The following is an 18,876-nucleotide window of genomic DNA, read 5'->3' on the forward strand; positions in this document are numbered from 1 at the left end:
GTATTTGCATTAGGAGAATGGGAAGACAAATCACAGACCTGTAGACAGCATATGCGCCATATATCCAATAAATGATTCATAGCCAGAATATGTAAAGAACTCTCAAAACCCCACAATAAGAAAACCAACAACCCAATAAAAAATGGGCAAAATATATGAATGACACTTTACTAACGAGAAAATAAGGATGGAAAATTTTTTCCAAACATTAGTGATTAGGGAAATGCCAATTAAAATTATGTTGAAATATCACTGCACACCGATTAGAATGTGTAAAAAAATATATTTGCTGAAAATAACAAGTGTTGATGAGGGTGGGAAGCAACTTGAAATCTCATATATTCCTGTTAGGAGTGCAAAAATGAAATAGCCACTCTGGAGAACTGGCAGTTTCTAATATACTTAAGTATACATGTCTCATATCATCCAGTATGTTGCTCATGGATATTTACCCTAGAAAATGAAAACTGTTCATACATTCTGGCATAAATATTTATAGAAGTCCTATTCATAATTGGTCCAAATTGGAAACAACCCAAATGTCTTTCAACAGGTAAACAGATGAACATCCATACAATGGGATACTACTGAGCAATAACAACCTGGATGAATCTCAGGGGCTTTATGCTAAAGTGAGAGAAGCCAGGTACCAGTGGCTCATATACTTCCATTTCTGAGACATTCTGGACAAGGTAAAACTATAGGGATAAAGAAATATTTGTCTTTTCTAGGATTTATGAGCAGATGAAAAGGGTGACTATAAAAAGATAGCACAATGGAGATTTTATGATTTCATGTCCTGATTATGTGATACATGAATCTATACATATTTTAAAATTCATAAAACTGGATATTAAAGTAGACAAAATAAATTTTACTGTATGATAATTTATAAAATGAAAATTTAAAAATTACTCAATATCCCAACAAAAAGAGGATATTTACATTGTGACAAAAAGACTTTGTATTATTGGGCTTTACATAAATTGCACCTTTTTTTTGGGCAATCAGGCAGTCAATAAACACTGCTTGGGTTTGTTTGTTTTTTTTTTATTCTCACCCAAAGCCATTTTTTGCATTTATTTTCAGATAAAGCAGGAGGAAGAGAGAGAGAGAAAGAGAGCATCAATGTGAGAGAGACACGTTGACTGGTTGCCACCCACATGACCCCAATTGGGGCCGGGGACAAATCTCAACCGAGGTACATGCCCTCAGCGGGAACCGAACCCGGGACTCTCAGGTCTGTGGGGTGACGCTCTAACTGCTGAGCCAGACTGGCCAGGGCACTGCTTGGGTTTATTGCTGACCTTTCTCCCCTCAGATTGACACACTTCTTCCAGTGCTTTAACATGCAGTGGGTTACAGTTGAGTTTCCCTGACCTAGGAGCTAGGTTGCCTCTACAAGTTAACCCAGTCTCTGATACGGTACATTCATATTGCTTTTATAGCTCATTAAAAAAATAGACAATTATGGAAAACAAGCAAGCTTGAGTTTAAGCCTGGGCTTTGCTACATGTTAATATATGACTTTAGGCTAAAATAAACTCTCTTGGTTTAACTTAGATAAATCCCTTGTCTTTAAAATGATAACGATTGTGGGGTTAAATGAGGAAATGTATGAATAAAACCTCACGAAGTTGCTGGTACAGAAACAGTAATTGATACAATAGCTTCTCCCTCCTACTTCTCTTTCTAACTTGTTTATTTCTTCACTCCCTTTCCTTTTTTTTAAATCTTCTTCCCCTTCCCTGTTTTCTTTCTTCTTTTCATTGGATTCATGGTAAACTTTTATATTCATGCAGTTTTGAACTTGGAGTTACCATAGTAAAGAAATATTATTTTTTAAACAAATTTCTCAAATATTTACAGGTAAAAGAGGAAAAGTAAAATGGAATGGGAAAATCAAACCATTCTGGTGGAATTTTTTCTAAAGGGGCTGTCTGGTTACCCAAGGCTTGAGCTTCTCTTTTTTGTGCTAATATTAATAATGTATGTGGTCATCCTTCTGGGCAATGGTCTCCTTATTTTAATTAGCATCTTGGACTCCCACCTTCACACGCCTATGTACTTCTTCTTGGGGAACCTCTCCTTCTTGGACATCTGCTACACTACCACCTCCATTCCTTCCACGCTGGCGAGCTTCCTCTCAGAAAGGAAGACCATCACCTTCTCTGGCTGTGCAGTGCAGATGTTCCTTGGCTTGGCCATGGGGACAACAGAGTGTGTGCTCCTGGGCATGATGGCTTTTGACCGGTATGCAGCTATCTGCAACCCTCTGAAATATCCTGTCATCATGAGCAAGAAATCCTATGTGCCCATGGCAGCTGGATCCTGGTTTGCGGGGGTTTTCAACTCTGCAGTACAAACTACACTTGTGGTACAATTGACCTTTTGCAGGAATAATGTCATCAATCATTTCTCCTGTGAAATTCTGGCTGTGATGAAGATGGCCTGTGCTGACATCTCAGACAATGAGTTCATCATGCTCGTGGCTACAACATTGTTCACATTGATGCCCCTGCTCTTGATTGTCATCTCGTACTCATTAATCATTTCTAGCATCCTCAAGATCCGCACTTCTGATGGGAGAAGCAAAGCCTTCTCTACTTGCTCAGCCCATCTGACTGTGGTGGTAATATTCTATGGAACCATTCTCTTCATGTACATGAAGCCCAAGACTAAAGAGACACTCAATTCAGATGACTTGGATGCTACTGACAAACTTATATCCATGTTTTATGGGGTGATGACTCCCATGATGAATCCTTTAATCTATAGTCTCAGAAACAAGGATGTGAAGGAGGCAGTAAAGCACCTACTTAGAAGAAAAGTTTTTAACAAGTAAATGAGAACGGGACAGGTTCTTTTATATTATCACAACAAGGAAATCAGTTAGGTAAATCAAAGAGTCATATAGATAGGTTCTTGCTGCAGTGTCAAATTTATCTCTCAATGATTTCAAGCTCTAAAATATTCTTTTTTGGTGCAATGCATAATGAAACAAAGTAAACTTCAGTATTTCAGGAGTGGCGTCAGTGATTGTAGATTGTTGTTGTTGATGAGGAGTTTGACTCTGAGAGCAAGGAGAGTGATAGTGTAATAGGGAGGGGAATTTCTAGACAAGAAAAGCTACACTACTATTAAAACCTTAAAATCTTTTTTGATGCAATTATTTCTGAAACCAATTTTAGACCTCCTTATTTTCTTTACAACACAGAATGAAACCTGGTTTCAGATTTTTAAAACTCAGTTAAAATTATGAACTTTCATTACTGTAATTACTGAAATAATTTATTTGGAGTCTATTCACATATGTAATGGTTATTTTCTTCTGTCTAGGTAGCTGTAAACTTTTAAACTTTTTGGTTCTAAAATGCTGTTATTTTTATAACTTTTCATTCATGTCTAACTATGAAGCATTAAATTATCATTATTTCTGCTTTCTGTTGTAGTCTTCTTTCCAAAGATCTTCTGACACGCGGAATCTAACTGCTTTGGATTTAGAACCAAATAATTGATTTTAAAGCTGTTTGAAAATTAAGTGTAAATAACATCTGAGTTAAATATTCACTGATAACTGTAGAGCTGCATCTTTTCCTCTGTCCCATTGACTCTATCCATGAAGTATGCTATTGATCCAAGAGGAATTTGTTAATAATCTACCTTGTTACTAGATCTACCTTTTAGATGGTTTTTACATTTGATTTTTTATTGTTAACTCTGTTACAGATGTCCCCTATTTTCCTCCCCCTTTACCACCTCTATCCAGCTCCCCCAAATCCCCAGCCTTTATTGGACTGTTGTCTTTGTCCATGGGCTATGCATATATGGTTTTGGCTAATTTCTTAACCTTCTTTTATGCAGTTTCCCCTACTCCCTCCCCTCTGATATCTGTCAGTCTGTTTCATGTATCCATGTCATATTTCATTGACTCAGCCACAATAAGAGAAGGAAATCTTACCTTTTCAACAGCATGGATGGACCTGGAGAGTATTATGCTAAGTGAAATAAGCCAGTCAGAGAAAGACAAGTACCATAAGCTTTCACTTATATGTGGGATCTAATGAACAAAATAAACTAACACAGTGGAGACAGACTCATGGATACAGAGAACAGACTGACAGCTGACAGAGGGGAGAGTGTTGGGGGCTGGGTGAGAAGGGTGAAGGAATTAAACAAAGAAAAAAGAAAGGCTTGTGGACACAGACAACAGTATGATGCTTGCCAGAGGGAAGGGGAGTTGGGGGGAGGTAGAAGAGGGTCAAGGGGGGATAAATGATGATGGAGGGAGATTTGACTTGGGATGGTGACTTGACTTGGGGTGGTGCAGTGACTTAACACACAATACAATATATAGATGATGTATTATAGAATTGTATACCTGAAACCTATATACTTTTATTAACCAATGTCATCCCAGTAAATTCAACAACAAAAGAGACCAGCAGAGCAGAACAAGGGGCCCAAAACGGATCCATAGAAAAACTGGTCAATTAGGTTATGTGAAAACTAACACTGCAGTGAGTGGTGGAGGGATATTTTCAATAAATCATGTTCAGTCAAATAGTACTCATGTAGAAAGAAAGAAATCTTGACCATTGTCTCCTACCACACACAAAAATTAATTCCAGATGGATTGTATATATCAATATCAAAGGTAAAAATGTAAGACTTCTAGAAAATAAGGTAGGGGACTTTAACTAATCAGAATGGTCTATGGATAAAAATAGGATAGAAAAATGAATAAAAATGGGAGTCTTTTAAGATGGGTAAAGGCCCAAGTGAGTCAGTGTTGGATAGGTAATGCAAGTATCTATATTGTTACATCATTGTTACTTCTGCAATGATGCAACATAATAAACAATCATAAATTTTAGTGGCATACCAAAATAAACATTTATTAAATTCTATGAGATAATATTTTAGCTGGGCTGGACCTAGGTGATCTTTACTAGATTATCTTTGCATCTCAAATCAGTTGTGTTGGCTCGTTTTTGGGCTCACTAATTTGTTGAGGAGTGACTGACAGCTGGCTCACCCAGGCTGACTTCAACTGTGGTGACTGGGGTAACCCAATTCTGCTTAATGTGCATTTTGTCTTCCAACTGGCTAACTTGGACATATTTCATGACAATAACAAAGATGGAAGACAGAGGGCTAACCTAATTGTCAAGAGTTTTACAATTCTCTGCTTGCATTACATTTGCTAATACCCCAGAGACCAAATCAGGGCATGTTCCTAGGGCCAAAATAAGACTATGTGGGCCTGGGCAGGAGCAAATAACTGGGGTCATTAATGCAATTGATGTACTACAACTGTAAAAGATCACTTAGTTAATTGTAGTTGAGCTGAGGTTCAATTCATAACTCTTTAAAAACAATGATTGATTTTAAAGAGGGAGGAAGGGAAAGAGACAAAGAAAAACATTAATGTGAGAGAGATACATTGATAGGTTGCACACAACCACAGGGTATCCAACTGGCAACCAAGGTATGTGCTCTGACCAGGAATTGAATTTACGACCTTCTAGTGCAGGGGACAACACTCCAACCAACTGAGCCACATTGGCAAGGGCTCAATCCGTAACTCTTTTACTTTAAGTCCAGTATTCATTCTAATGCACGATACCATCAGATATTATTATGTAGTCTTTATTAAAAAATCACAAACATAGTAGGATCATAGTCTATTCAGAGGGCATTTGATAGTAATAAATTATCTGATTGATCAATGCTCTCTCTTCACTTTGCAGCCATTTAAAAGCTTAGTAAGGATGCTTTATCTTCTATTACTCAGATAACCAGATGTTTGGAGAGATTTCTGAAAATTAATGGGTCACCTTACAAGCTCAGAGGCCATATGGGAAGACATTTCTATAGTTCTAGTATTTGCAATGTTTGCTGTATAATTTAAGGGCAATTTACAGAATGAATGGAATAGGCAAATAGTCTCCTCCAGTTCTGCCTACTCAAATTCTGCTCAAGAATCAGGTTTTTTACTGGGCTAAATGAGTTAAAATAAATTTTTTAAATTGCCTAATTTTGGGGCGGGGGGTGTGTGTGTCCTGAATTAGCTACTGTAACTTGGGGAATTACACCCTTGAGAACTGGAAAGTTTCTTAACTTTGTTTCTGAATCACAATGTTAAATTGTTAAGGGAGTTGGAAGGTCCCTAAAAGCAACAATAGAGTTTAGTAGTCTTAGTTCCAGAGGTAACTAACTCTTTGGAAGTTTTTTGGAGCAGATTATATATGGTGATTTTGGCCGAACAAATCTGTATGTCATGACTTCTCTTAAGTTATTTAAAAAATTTTAATGAATGGGAACTATGTATGTGAGATTTTATGAATCAGGCAAAATTTGGGTTGAATTTTTGCAAACTAAGAACATTCATATTGTTTTTCACTACAATCTTCTGAATAAAAATACTTCTGCAAGGCTGACTTGAATATGGTTCTCATAACGCATTATCATAACAACATTCAGGATCTTTTACTCTTTTTGAGCACTGCACCAGATTCATAAGACTGTGCTGAAGATAGCTAAGTCTCAATACTGAAGCATACATTCTCCGAAAGGACAAGGCCGATGTTCATCACAATGCTGAGGTAAATGGGCACAGACATTAGTCATCTCTTCTTGCATTCTCAGAGTTATAAAAGTTATCCATTGGTCTCAGCTGGGCCAGGATCAGCATAGAAATATTTATTTTAAAAAGAAATACTAATTGGTAGGAAAATATTGAATTGAAGAAATGAGTCATGAATATAGAGGGTGGGGCAAAAGTAGGTTTATAATTGTGAGTATGCAAAGCAGTTTATTCTTGTATTATTATTAATTCTTGTATTATTTCCATATGAACAACTATAAACCTACTTTTGCTCCACCCTGTAGTACAGAATTTTTAGCATTATTATGCCCTAGATTTTCTCACCCCAGACATTCCATTAAACTCCAAGCATCTGTCAACTTTAAAATGAGAGGGTTGGATTATAAGTTTTCTGAGTCAATTCTGGCTCTAACACTTGAAAGAGGGGCATTTGTAGGAAAATATTTAATTATTTTAGCATTGTAATCAGAAATCATTTTGTAGAGAAAGAGAATATATCTAAATAAAATAATTTGGGAAAGGTAAGACTCTGGCAAACATATTAGATAAGGGTAAGGGAAGCTGTGGGGACTCAGTGTGCATGAGAAAAGACTTCATTGTTTTGTGTCTGAAAGGGAGGATGAGGGCGTGGTGGAGAGAGGTGAACATAGAGGGAAAACAAGAGTCGGAGCTGGAGCAAGAAGACTGGACGCCGGCTGGGGAAAGACCAGTAGAGAAACCCTCAGTGGAAGTAGGGGTGTGTGTGGACCAACATGAACGTTAGAGACAAGAAATGTCTAACATTCACCTTCCTGAAAATAATCAGTAAAGTGCTCATATTCACTTGTTGATTGAGGGTTGAAATTTGATAGATTATGAAGAGCTGCAGAGTTATTTTATCCGAATCAGTGTGGGCCAGCACTGGAGCAGCATACAGATAATTACGGTCTGGAAAGCAGTTAGAACATGAAATCATAAACCCTTTGTGATTGTCAGAAATTTTACAGAAGCCATGGAATTGGGGTGGTGGAGGGAGAATTTATAAGTTAATCTAGGTCTCTGATATCTGCACAAGGGAGGAATGATCATCCTTCTTGTATAGATTAGAAAACCAAGATTCAAAGAGGTCAAGTGAGTTAACTAATTTTGCGTACCAGTAAGTAACATGGTTGGATTTAGAGCCCAAATCTCACACTCTGAGGATACTGTTCTAATTACCTGCAGAGAAAGATGGTTTAGAAAACATTTCTACTCCTTCTGGGAGTGCAAGTGGTCATTGTTTTTACCTCATCACTGTACATGAGATATTTAAAGATAAGAGCTCATCATCTTTGGTTCTTAAGGCAGCTAGTTTTTTTTTTTTTTTAATGTCGTAGATAATTAATTGTAAATATAAATGACAAGTTGAGAAGTCTTCGGACTTTTATGTTGACAAAGAACTAAAGTGAAAATGTACTTATTTTAACATGTATTAAAAACTTACTAAGTTCAAGGCAGCATTGTGTCATTTAAAATCTTAAAGTGAGTTATTACTCTGCTAGTATTGTGAGGGACAATCTCTTGAGGAGCTCACAGTCCAGTGGTTGTACACATATGACTATAATTCAGTGTGATACTTTTGAGTAACATAAGTATATACAAAGAATGAAGTGTACTTGACACAATGGCATACAGATTTAATGATTGGATAAAATATTAAAGAAAGATAAGATTGGAGCTGGGAAAGCACACTCTAGGTGAATCAACTGTAAAATAAAGCCATGAAAATGTAAAATGGCATGGTAAGTATGAGGAACCACAAGCTGGTTGCTGTTTCAAACCAGAGTATGGAGGTGGAGTACTGGTAGACAAGGTTGGAGAAATAGGCAGTGATGAGAATGTGAGGCTTGTGTGTTTGTGATTGATTTCATTTGAACTCTATCTTGTAGGACAGTAGTTTTTAAATTGGTTGCCTTATGAGGATGCATTGTGAGACATACTGCAAGTAATTTGATTTGCATTATAAAATACTTCCTTTGAAAATGATTTTCTTTCTAAGAAAGTATAGGTTCAAAATTATTCTGTATTCAGAATGCCTTCTTGAAGACAGAAATCAGTTAGTGTTATAATGATTGGACTTTTGTCTCTCTTCTATTTATATTCTTTAGTGTGCAGCACTTCCATCTGTTATATTACACAATTTACAGCTTTATGAAGTACAACCAAATATTTTCTTGTTGCAGCTTTTGTAAAAAAATGTTTCTTTGTCCAGAAACCTTCTCTGGTGCTTAACTTAAGTAGGTCCAATACATATTTTTTTATTAAACAAATTCTCAAACTGTCTCACTTAGCACCACACCCAACATAGAGTTAAAATTCTTACTTCATGTTTACCTAGCACCGTGGTGCATGCTTATATTATTTTATTGTAATTGTTTATTTACTCGACTGTGTTTTATATTTTATTGTGAGTTGCCTGGGAGTAGCATTAGATCTTCAGTGACTCATACTGTATTCAATAAATGATAAATGAATGAATGAATAATTAAAAGGTATTGCTAGAATAATGCTTCTTTTAAAGCACCCCTAACGGAAACCCCTTAAAGTTGATAGAGTTAAAAATGTTAAGTATAAACAATGTATACTTTTATTCACTATGACAGATGAATAAGAAGAAATAAAATGGTCAAGACAAACTTGACAGTCATTTCAAATTTTATTTTTCTGGGATTTACTCACTACCCCAAAGTTGAAATTACCATATTTGTGCTGTGCTTGCTGATGTACCTGGTCACATTATTGGGTAATATTATTCTGATCTCTGTCACCATCCTGGACTCCCGCCTACACACACCCATGTACTTCTTCCTAAGCAACCTCTCCTTTCTGGACATCTGGTATACTTCTTCCACTTTCACTCCAATGCTGGCAAACTTCGTTTCAGGGAAGAACACCATCTCCTTCTCAGGATGCGCCACTCAAATGTACTTCTCTCTTGCCATGGGCTCCACTGAGTGTGTGCTCCTGTCCATGATGGCCTATGACCGGTATGTGGCCATCTGCAGCCCTTTGAGATACCCCATCATTATGAACAAGAGGGTTTGCGTGTGGATTGCAGCTGGCTCCTGGGGGACAGGCTGCCTCACCTCCCTGGTGGAAACTATGTCTGTGTTGCCACCATCTCTCTGTGGAAAGAACATCATCGATCATTTCACTTGTGAAATTCTAGCTGTCCTGAAACTGGTTTGTGAGGACACTTCCAAAGCGCAGTTAATCATGCTGGTGATCAGCATTCTTCTTCTTCCTATGCCGATGCTTCTCATTTGTGTCTCTTATGCATTTATTCTCTCCAGCATCCTAAGAATCACCTCAGTGGATGGTCGAAGCAAAGCCTTTTCGACATGTGCAGCCCACCTAACTGTGGTGGTTTTGTTCTATGGGACAGCTCTCTCCATGTACCTGAAGCCCTCAGCTGTAGATTCACAAGAAATAGATAAATTTATGGCTTTGGTATATGCTGGATTAACCCCCATGTTGAATCCTATTATTTATAGTCTACGAAACCAAGAAGTGAAAGTGGCTGTGAAAAAATTGCTAATTAGGAACCCTCTTTATGCTCTTTTAATTCATAGTTGCAAATAATATCGGTAAACATTAAGGAATGTTTGGTGGTCAATATACTCCAGAACATTGGAATAATTGGGGATGGCTCTCATTTTAAATGAGATGTGTGATTTCCTGTCTCTTCCTTGAATGACCACTGAGATTCTAAGATAATATAGATATATTTAAAATAAAAATATATAAAATTTTATACAAATAGGTCTCATGATGAAAATTTTCAATTTCTGTTTTGGGTTAGAGAGTATAAACATAACTTTAAAATAAACATTAAAAGTTAGTATATTGAGTATTCAAACTTGTATACATGTAATATATAAATATAACTCCAGTAGATTTTAAAAGCTAGTTTGTGATTAATCTCTATTTTAGGCTGAATTGTTTTCCTCCAAAACTCTTTTGTTGATGCTCTAACTTCCCAGTACCACAGATTGTGTTTGTATTTAGAAATGGGGTCTATACAGAGATGATAAAGTTAAAATGAGGCTGTTAGTGTGGGCCCTCATACAATCTGACTTGTGCCATTATAAGAAGAAATTTAGACACACATAGGTACACCAGGGGTGCTCACACGCAGAGGAAGGACATGGTGAGAAAGTGGCCAGCGGCAAGCCAACCAGAGGCCTCAGAAGAAATCAAACCTGCCAACACCTTACTTGGACTTCTAGTCTTCAGAACTATGAGCAAATAAATTTCTGTTGTTTAAGCCACCCAATCTCTGATACTTTGTTATGGCAATTAGCAAACTAATACAGCCTCTTTTTCAGCATAGCTAAACTTAATGGAAATAATTTCATATTCTGTAAATGTGTGGCAGTGTTTTACATGTGTAGATATGTTTGTGCATGTAGACAGAGATGTGTGAAGTGAAGGTGTATGCACACATGTAAAAGGTGTGCACGAATCTACCCTGAAGAGAAGTGGGGCAGAGGAGCGCCAGTCAGGAAAAACATGAGAATTTAGTGGTGTGTGGTTGGTCTTAGAGTGCTGACATTATTTTGTAAATTCCAAGAAACTTGGTGAAACTAGTAGCACTCCTTTTTTTTTTTTTTTATTGTGTGTTTTCCTGATACCTGGTTTCTTAAATCCACAGGTATAAACGAACCTGTTAGTACTTAGAAGGAAAAGACATGGTATCTATAACACAGAATTTACAATACCCCAAAACCACTAAGTTGGTGTAAACTATATCTTATTATATAAACTACAATATACAAGGAATTAAAAAATGTACACTCAGCAGCTTTTATAGTATTTGTAGATCCCCTCTGGACCAGATGACTAAATGTGGGTTTAATATGCAAAACTTATTTGCTCTTTATCATATAGTTGTCACCAGAGTCAATAGAATTGTTGTGATGGTTTAGATCCAGATTGCAGGCTGCAGAAGAAAGGGACAGAAGATGTCCTCGGATTAATTTTATGGAATGTGAGAAAATCACACCAAAGATTTATCTGTCTAAAGGGTGACAAATTTAAGAAAGGTAGATTGAGGTCAATGGACTGAGCAACCATTATCCAAAGATAATCCTTGAAGGCAATGACTTGTGGTCACTGGAAGAGTAATAGAAGGGTAAGCAAGTGGAGGTAATAGAAAATGGCAGTAAATGTAAGCAACAGCCAACACAGTGATATGACTTAAAGCTTATTAATTCTAACTAGTCATATTCACTCATTCTACCCTCCTAGATTTCACTTCCACTGTCTGCATAAGGGCAGGGTAAATATGATCTATGGATAAGTAGGTATAAAGTATCCAAGCCTCACAAACCTCTATTTCTTTATGGAGCCTTCCTAAGTAAAGCTACATTCCTTTAATTTTTTTTTTTTTTATCTGGCCTTTGGTTTACTATCTCCAAGTAGGTACTTTTCTGAAACTTACTTTAGCAAATATCTATAAGTTTATGATGATGCCTTCACTTTGTGAAGACCTCTTAAGGCTTCTGATAGGATCATAGGCATTACTCTTGTGGTTTGCTCTGATTTGAATCAATATCAGTAGCACACACACTAGATCACCGTAGGTCTCTCATTCTTTTATTGCCTATGCCTAGTATTTTTTATATTTCATAATTTTTATTTTAATATATTAAATAGCATGATGGGGTTAGCATTACTTATTACTTTTAAAATACAATGAAAAGGTGAGATTGGAAGTCAAGGTTAATGGTATATTCCATATGAAATAATATCTTTTAATGTTAACACATAGACTACCTCTGAAGCGAAGAAGCAATAGGGGCATATCATGACAAATAAAAACATTTGTGAACAAAGTAAAGAGCAATGTTCGAATGGGAACGGATATTAATTGTAAAAATCCTATTCATCATCCTTTCCACTGAATCCTCATTAGCACAATAAAATAAGATATATGATAACCTGATTCTCAATGAAAATCACAAAGCATATTATTCTACCTAATGATCTACATACTCCTATTGCAGAAGTGAAAAATCATGGAAAAAATCTCTTTCTCATTTACAATGTCAATACCTGTCAATTTAGTAACCGGTGCGACAGAAGTAACGATGTAGTGCTACGGGAAAGCATGGACTTTACAACCAATGGATTCAGGACTAAATGCTGATTTTCTACTTGTAGCTGTGTGACCTTGGAAAACTTAATTTGATCTCTCTGTGCTGTGGTTACTTCATCTGGAAGACGTGCCTATATTGTGAGGTTATTTGTGACAATCAAATGAGGAAATAAATTCAAAATTGCTTCTAATTTTTGTTATCAAAAGCAAGGGAAAAGAGAGACCATTTCAAGACTATTAGCATTCATTTAAGAGATGAAGGCAGCCCTGGCCGGTTTGGCTCAGCGGTTAGAGCGTCGGCCTGCGGTCCGGAGAGACCCGGGTTCGGTTCCCGCTAAGGGCATGTACCTCGGTTGCAGTTTGTCCCCGGCCCTGGTTGGTCGTGCGGGTGGCAGCCACTCGATGTGTCCCTTTCACATCGATGTTTCCCTCTCTCTCTCTTCCTCTCTCTCCCTCCCACTCTGTCTGTACAAAAAATGGAAAAATGTCCTCGGATGAGGATTAAAAAAAAAAAAAAAAAAAAAAAAAAAAAAAAAAAAAAAAGAGATGAAGGCAAAATTATTTAATGAAGCCAAATTGTTAAGGCTCTTGTATATTGCTCTTTGTAGAAAATGGAAAGTCAGTGAAGATTTTCTCGCACTCTTCTGATGTGATCATGTTAAGCACTTAGGTTAGGAAGACTGGTTTTGTGACAGTATGGAGGACTGATTAAGAATGAGTTAGAGGACCATTGCAACAGGTCCCATAGAGGTGATGAAGACTTAGAAAACAATGGGATGAAAAAGATAGGATGAATATGGAAATTGCAGGGTTGTAGGATTAGATTTCAGGATTTCTCAGATAGGGACAGTCATCAAAGATGATTCCAATGATCTCTAGGTAAAGAACTCTGATGTAGCCATTGATTGGATTAGAGGAGGAGCTTAAAGGTAATCATTTCATAAAGATAAGGATGTAAGTTGGTTGACTGGTTGATTGTACACTGATGATCAGACTTCCAGATGAAGAAATTAGGGAAGTCCAGAAGAGAAATCAGGTTTAAAGCTATACATTGGGAGGTCCAGAGATGAAAATTGAGCCCTACGTGTAGATGATGTTCTCTAGGGATAAGTTGAGGACAAATGTCTATAAAATGACATTGGCTATGTTTTCCCGCAACTGGTCAGAGCTGTAGCATAGGGGAAAAAACAGTACAATTGGGATCTGGAATAGAGATTTCCAATTTAGTTTTTCTATACAAGCTGAGTGATCTTAGGAAAATTTTTATACATCCAAGTTTAATATCCTCTCCTATGAAATAGGGGTGATGGATTTATCACTTTGATATAATCAATTTTTTTATCTTTTTTTTTTTTCTGGCTAGACTCTAGCTTCAGTTAATTTGGATTTACCTGTGATTTCAAATATATTGAGCAACACCTATTAGTGTATCACAAGTCTAGGCCTATCACTATGGCAGTACTTAGGGACATAAGCATAAAATACCCCAAGATATCTTCCTCTGTCTATCTCTTTCTCTTTTCCAGCTTTATTCCATAGACATGCACATCAGAATTGTGCATTCCCCCAATTTTGGGGGGCAGAACAGATAGGTGGTGAGAATTTAGATTTCTGCTTCTGACCAAGATGGAGTAACAGGGGCCAGATTTACCTCTCTGTCTATAACAATACAAATAAAACAGAAAAAAATATATGAAAAACTAATTTTAAGGTATTAGACATCAAACAACATAGGACAATACGCCCTAAGAGATGAGAAACAAATTAATTGGGTCCTATAATTTTCTCAGCTTACTTCCTTGAGTGAGTTTTTAGGTAGTAATTCGGGGAGAGGGAACACATGTGGAGTCCCACTGAGTTTAGGGGTTGGAATTGAGAATCCAGGGAGAACAAGGCAGCTAGTTTTCAAGAACAAAATACCAGAGAAGGAAGCCATAGAGAAAAACAGTTCTGGAGATCTAAGGGGATGCCCCTTGAGTCTTCAGTTGAGTACTGATTAGTGCAAGGGTATGAGGAAACTAACTGGGACCTGGGAAAGAATCATGTAAGGGGAATAAAAAAGGAATGATTTTTAGAGCTCACACAAGGCTGAAAATAAAGTCAATACATTGTACACCTTTAAAGAAGTCACACTATACAATATAAATCAATACACTTTTATTTGTTAATCCTACATCAATAAAGCTGAAAAAACAGTAGATTAAAAAAAATAAATGACTGATAAAATTACTACACAAGGTATTAAAAAGTTATTCTACCTATATTCAAAGTACTGAAAGAAAAAAAAAGTCAACCTAGAATTCTATACCCAAAGTACATGTCTTTCAAAATAAAAAATTTCCCCTCATCATTCCTAGAATTAGACCTGGTTCCTTTTTAATAGAAAACTGCATTTAGAAATTAAGATACAGTGCTAGATGTACAATAACAATTAGCATGTCATTGCTCCCAGGCCCTCTCAGTGGGTGTATCTGGGGAATAAATGAATTACTTTATATGTATGTATGTGTATATATATACACACACACATTTACAAACATTTACATCCATGTCAATTTTTATACATATGCCTATATCTAGATATCACCTTTCTATATCTTCCTATATGTATGTGTATGTCACTCTGTATATCTATACATATTGAAAACCATGAGTTTGCACTGTTTCCAATTCTAATCTAATATCACATCATTTATTCTAGTTTTCCTCCTTTCAATACTTGTAACTCTGTCTCTGACAGTGCAAAACCTGGTCTCAATATATTTACTTGTTATTTGTTTAATCCACTGTATATAAGTGATCTCCCATTTCTTTTGCTTCACACTACCCTCTATCAACTCACTGTTCCTACGCTAACATTCTTTTTAAGTTGATTGAGATCTAACACTTTAGGTAAGACTATCCCACTTTAAGGATGCCTGTTTAAGACTAATCAGTTCTGAGATACTTAACCATTTTTCCTTCCTCGGTTGTGCTCTTCTCACACCATTTAGGTCTGTATTTAAGGATTTCCTTTACCCCCCTCTCAGGCTTGGACACTCATGATCTGAACCATCAACTTGTGGATGCATTTCTCACACATTCAGGCTCTGACAACTCATTCTGGGCCACCTGCCCTACTCCTTCCCCTGGAAGGTCAACATTTTCTTTATCCCACTTGTGTTCTCATATATTCTTCTAGGTAGCCTTCTTTTGCAGATGTGATCCTCGACCAGGTGCTGGGATCCATACTCCACATCTTGTATGTAGGCCCCTTTCATCATTCTTGAGCTCTGTCAATCTGAGCTGGATCATTCCCTACATGGACATCCTCTTCATTCTGCTTGGTTCTAACAATTTGCATTGGATTTCCCTTCCACATTGACATTTCACTTACTCTGCAGGCTCCAAAACATCATGCTGGGCAGAATAAGCACAGACATTCTCCTGAACACTGTTGGGTTATATTTGTCAGGTGGCCCTTGAGCATAGATACTCTCTTTATACAGCCCAGGCTACTTCACTGTACCAGACAGCTCAACTATCTATCATAGACATATGTGACATGATATATGCTACAGGAAAACAATTACATATTGTTAATCATAAGCAATTTCAAGGGGATTTTTTTTTAAAGAAAATATTTAAAATGACACCATTGCTTCTGAAAGAGTGAAATAGTACACTTTAAGGATTTATACAGTTGATGTAGTTTACCTTAGCAATTACTTATTAGAGAATAATATACACTGATATGATTTTTTTCTAATCCAGCTCAAATGATCTCTTCAATATGTTTTATTCAATCTTTTGTCTGTCTTTAAAATTAGCTTTTTGATGTTTTCTAAATGAAATAATACATAAATTCAGGTTTTCTTATCTCCCTGTATTATATCAAGTACTTGAATTATATTTTACTCTCCTTTTAAAATTTTAATTAATTAATTAATTCAATGGTTAATTACTGCCTACTGTTTTTAATTAATTTAACATTGGACTTAATAAAGAGAACAGTGAATTCTGCCCTTGGGAAGATTTTAGAAGCTAACAAATAATTATAGTATAAAAGGAAAATTGCTCTAATGAAGATAAAAGTTCAAGGCAGCATAGAGGAAGGAATAACTAATTCTGGATAAATGTTGGAAAGAATTTGCAGAAAATATAACACTTATATTATCTTTAATGAGATTGCTAGGATGTCACTATACACAGAGAAATGTGATAATGAGAACAAGATGGCATACACTATTGACCTTAGGTGTGAAAGAACGTAATATAATTGGATAACTATACAGTGAATGAAGCACAGGGTGTGCAAAGGGGTTGGGAGAAACATGGATAGAGAAAGAAAAAGAGAAAATATGTACCTGAAAAATTAGGTTGAGGCCAGATCAAGTCCCTGGGTAAAATAAAAACCAATGATAAGCAAACAGAAAAACATGAACTCAAATTGTTCTCTCAAAAAGGTGAATGAAATATATGCATTTTACTTGTTAAGTGGATGTATGTACTGGATTTTCTTGGAAAAGCTTAATTTCAAATTTTTTCTTGTTTTTAAAAGTTTAATGTTACTTCTTAGACCAGTTTTCTCTACATTTTTGTCATTTTCATAAAAAGATAAAGTTAGATTATCTTGAGATGTGTAACTCATAAATTCTGTGAATCTACATATAACATTTCTTTTGTTGCATTTATACTAAAAACCATGGCCTCCACTGTATGAGCTTATTATGCACATTAACTCAAATATGTACATTTCTCATCCTTTCCTCCAGAACCAGTGTCTAGTCACCAATTTTTTGAGAGCTCCATGCACCTCTGTATTCCTCAGGCTATAGATGATAGGATTGAGCATGGGTGTGACTACTCCATAACACAGGGCAATCAGTTTGTTAAAAGCAGAGCCTTTGGACTTTGGCTTCATATACATGACAAGGATTGTCCCATAAAACATAGTCACTACTGTTATGTGGGCTGAGCAGGTGGAAAAGGCCTTTTTTCTTCCTTCTGTTGAACTGATTCTTAGTACAGTAGAAAGGATGAAAATATAGGAGAAACAAATCAACAGTAATGGAGAAAACAAAAATATTACATTACCCAGCATTATAGTAATCTCATTCAAGGAAATATCTGTGCAAGCCAGCTTGACAAAGGCCAGTATTTCACAAACAAAATGATTAATGACATTTTTGCCACAGAAGGGCAACCTTATTGCAAGAATAGTTTCTGTCAATGAGTTGCAAAAGCCCAATCCCCAGGCAAGAGCAGCCATCTGAATGCAAAGTGCCTTGCTCATGATGATGGAGTATCTCAGAGGGTTGCAAATGGCCACAAATCGATCATATGCCATGATGGCTAGGAGCACACACTCTGTGGACCCCATAGTATAGGAGACAGACATCTGCACAACACATCTAGTGAAGGAGATGGTTTTTTTCTTTGATAGGAAGTGTATCAACATGGAGGGGATAAAGGAGGTTGTGTACCAAATGTCTAGGAAGGAAAGATTACCGAGAAAGAAATACATGGGTGTGTGGAGGCAGGAATCCAGGAGAGTTAGGATGACCAAGGTGCTGTTCCCCAGGAGAATCACCAGGTATATCACCAAGCATATCACAAAAAGGAATTTTTCAGCTCTTGGGTACTCAGAAAGTCCCTGCAGAATGAACTCGATCTCTGTCCAATTGGTCCTTTCCATTTCACTATTTTATACCTGGAGTAATCCAGAAGAGAAAACTACATGTAAATTTAATGAGTCTGTTCAGGATTAACATGTGGAGTAAGAGATCATTGTAGGAGGGGCAGCAAGTGTTTCAGCACTAACTGGAACGATGATAAGAGCTGTGAGTTTAGCTTTTCAAACTCCTCTTCTAGCTCATATGGCAGGGGATTGAAGACAATAATTACATGGGTGGCTTCTTAAAAATACAGATTTCTGTATTCTATTCCTGAGATTGTAATGTCCAAGTTCTGAAGTAGGGAAGAACTATCTGCATTGAACAAATATCTGTTATTTCCCATTTTGTGAACTCACAGACCCCACTTTGAATATTACTATTTGGGAAAGAGCATGCTTAATCTGTTAAAAATATCTATTTATTTGATTATATATATATGCCAATCATTAACAATACCATTGGTTCAGGTTTTATAATTTACAAATATGTTT

General features: G+C 36.5%; 3 protein-coding genes across 3 annotated transcripts; 2 read left to right on the forward strand and 1 right to left on the reverse strand.

Moving 5' to 3' along the window:
• The first annotated feature begins 1,869 nt into the window (after positions 1 to 1,869).
• LOC118629853 (olfactory receptor 13C9) lies at positions 1,870 to 2,845 on the forward strand. The gene has a single exon (XM_036261519.1). The coding sequence runs from the start codon at positions 1,889 to 1,891 to the stop codon at positions 2,843 to 2,845; it is 957 nt and encodes a 318-aa protein (XP_036117412.1). The 5' UTR covers positions 1,870 to 1,888.
• Positions 2,846 to 9,250: 6,405 nt separating this feature from the next.
• LOC118630096 (olfactory receptor 13F1-like) lies at positions 9,251 to 10,210 on the forward strand. Its single transcript, XM_036261785.1, has one exon. It carries the CDS (start codon positions 9,251 to 9,253, stop codon positions 10,208 to 10,210), a length of 960 nt encoding a protein of 319 aa, XP_036117678.1.
• A 7,256-nt stretch (positions 10,211 to 17,466) lies between these two features.
• LOC118630046 (olfactory receptor 13D1-like) lies at positions 17,467 to 18,405 on the reverse strand. The gene has a single exon (XM_036261744.1). The coding sequence runs from the start codon at positions 18,403 to 18,405 to the stop codon at positions 17,467 to 17,469; it is 939 nt and encodes a 312-aa protein (XP_036117637.1).
• Between the last annotated feature and the right edge of the window lie 471 nt (positions 18,406 to 18,876).

This window comes from Molossus molossus, unplaced genomic scaffold (assembly GCF_014108415.1).
Source record: "Molossus molossus isolate mMolMol1 unplaced genomic scaffold, mMolMol1.p scaffold_m16_p_14, whole genome shotgun sequence".
Lineage (NCBI taxonomy): Eukaryota > Metazoa > Chordata > Mammalia > Chiroptera > Molossidae > Molossus > Molossus molossus.

Bases quoted from the DNA above. Each gene is read 5' to 3' on its own strand.
- LOC118629853 (XM_036261519.1), top strand. From the start codon at position 1,889: ATGGAATGGGAAAATCAAACCATTCTGGTGGAATTTTTTCTAAAGGGG.
- LOC118630096 (XM_036261785.1), top strand. From the start codon at position 9,251: ATGGTCAAGACAAACTTGACAGTCATTTCAAATTTTATTTTTCTGGGA.
- LOC118630046 (XM_036261744.1), bottom strand. From the start codon at position 18,405: ATGGAAAGGACCAATTGGACAGAGATCGAGTTCATTCTGCAGGGACTT.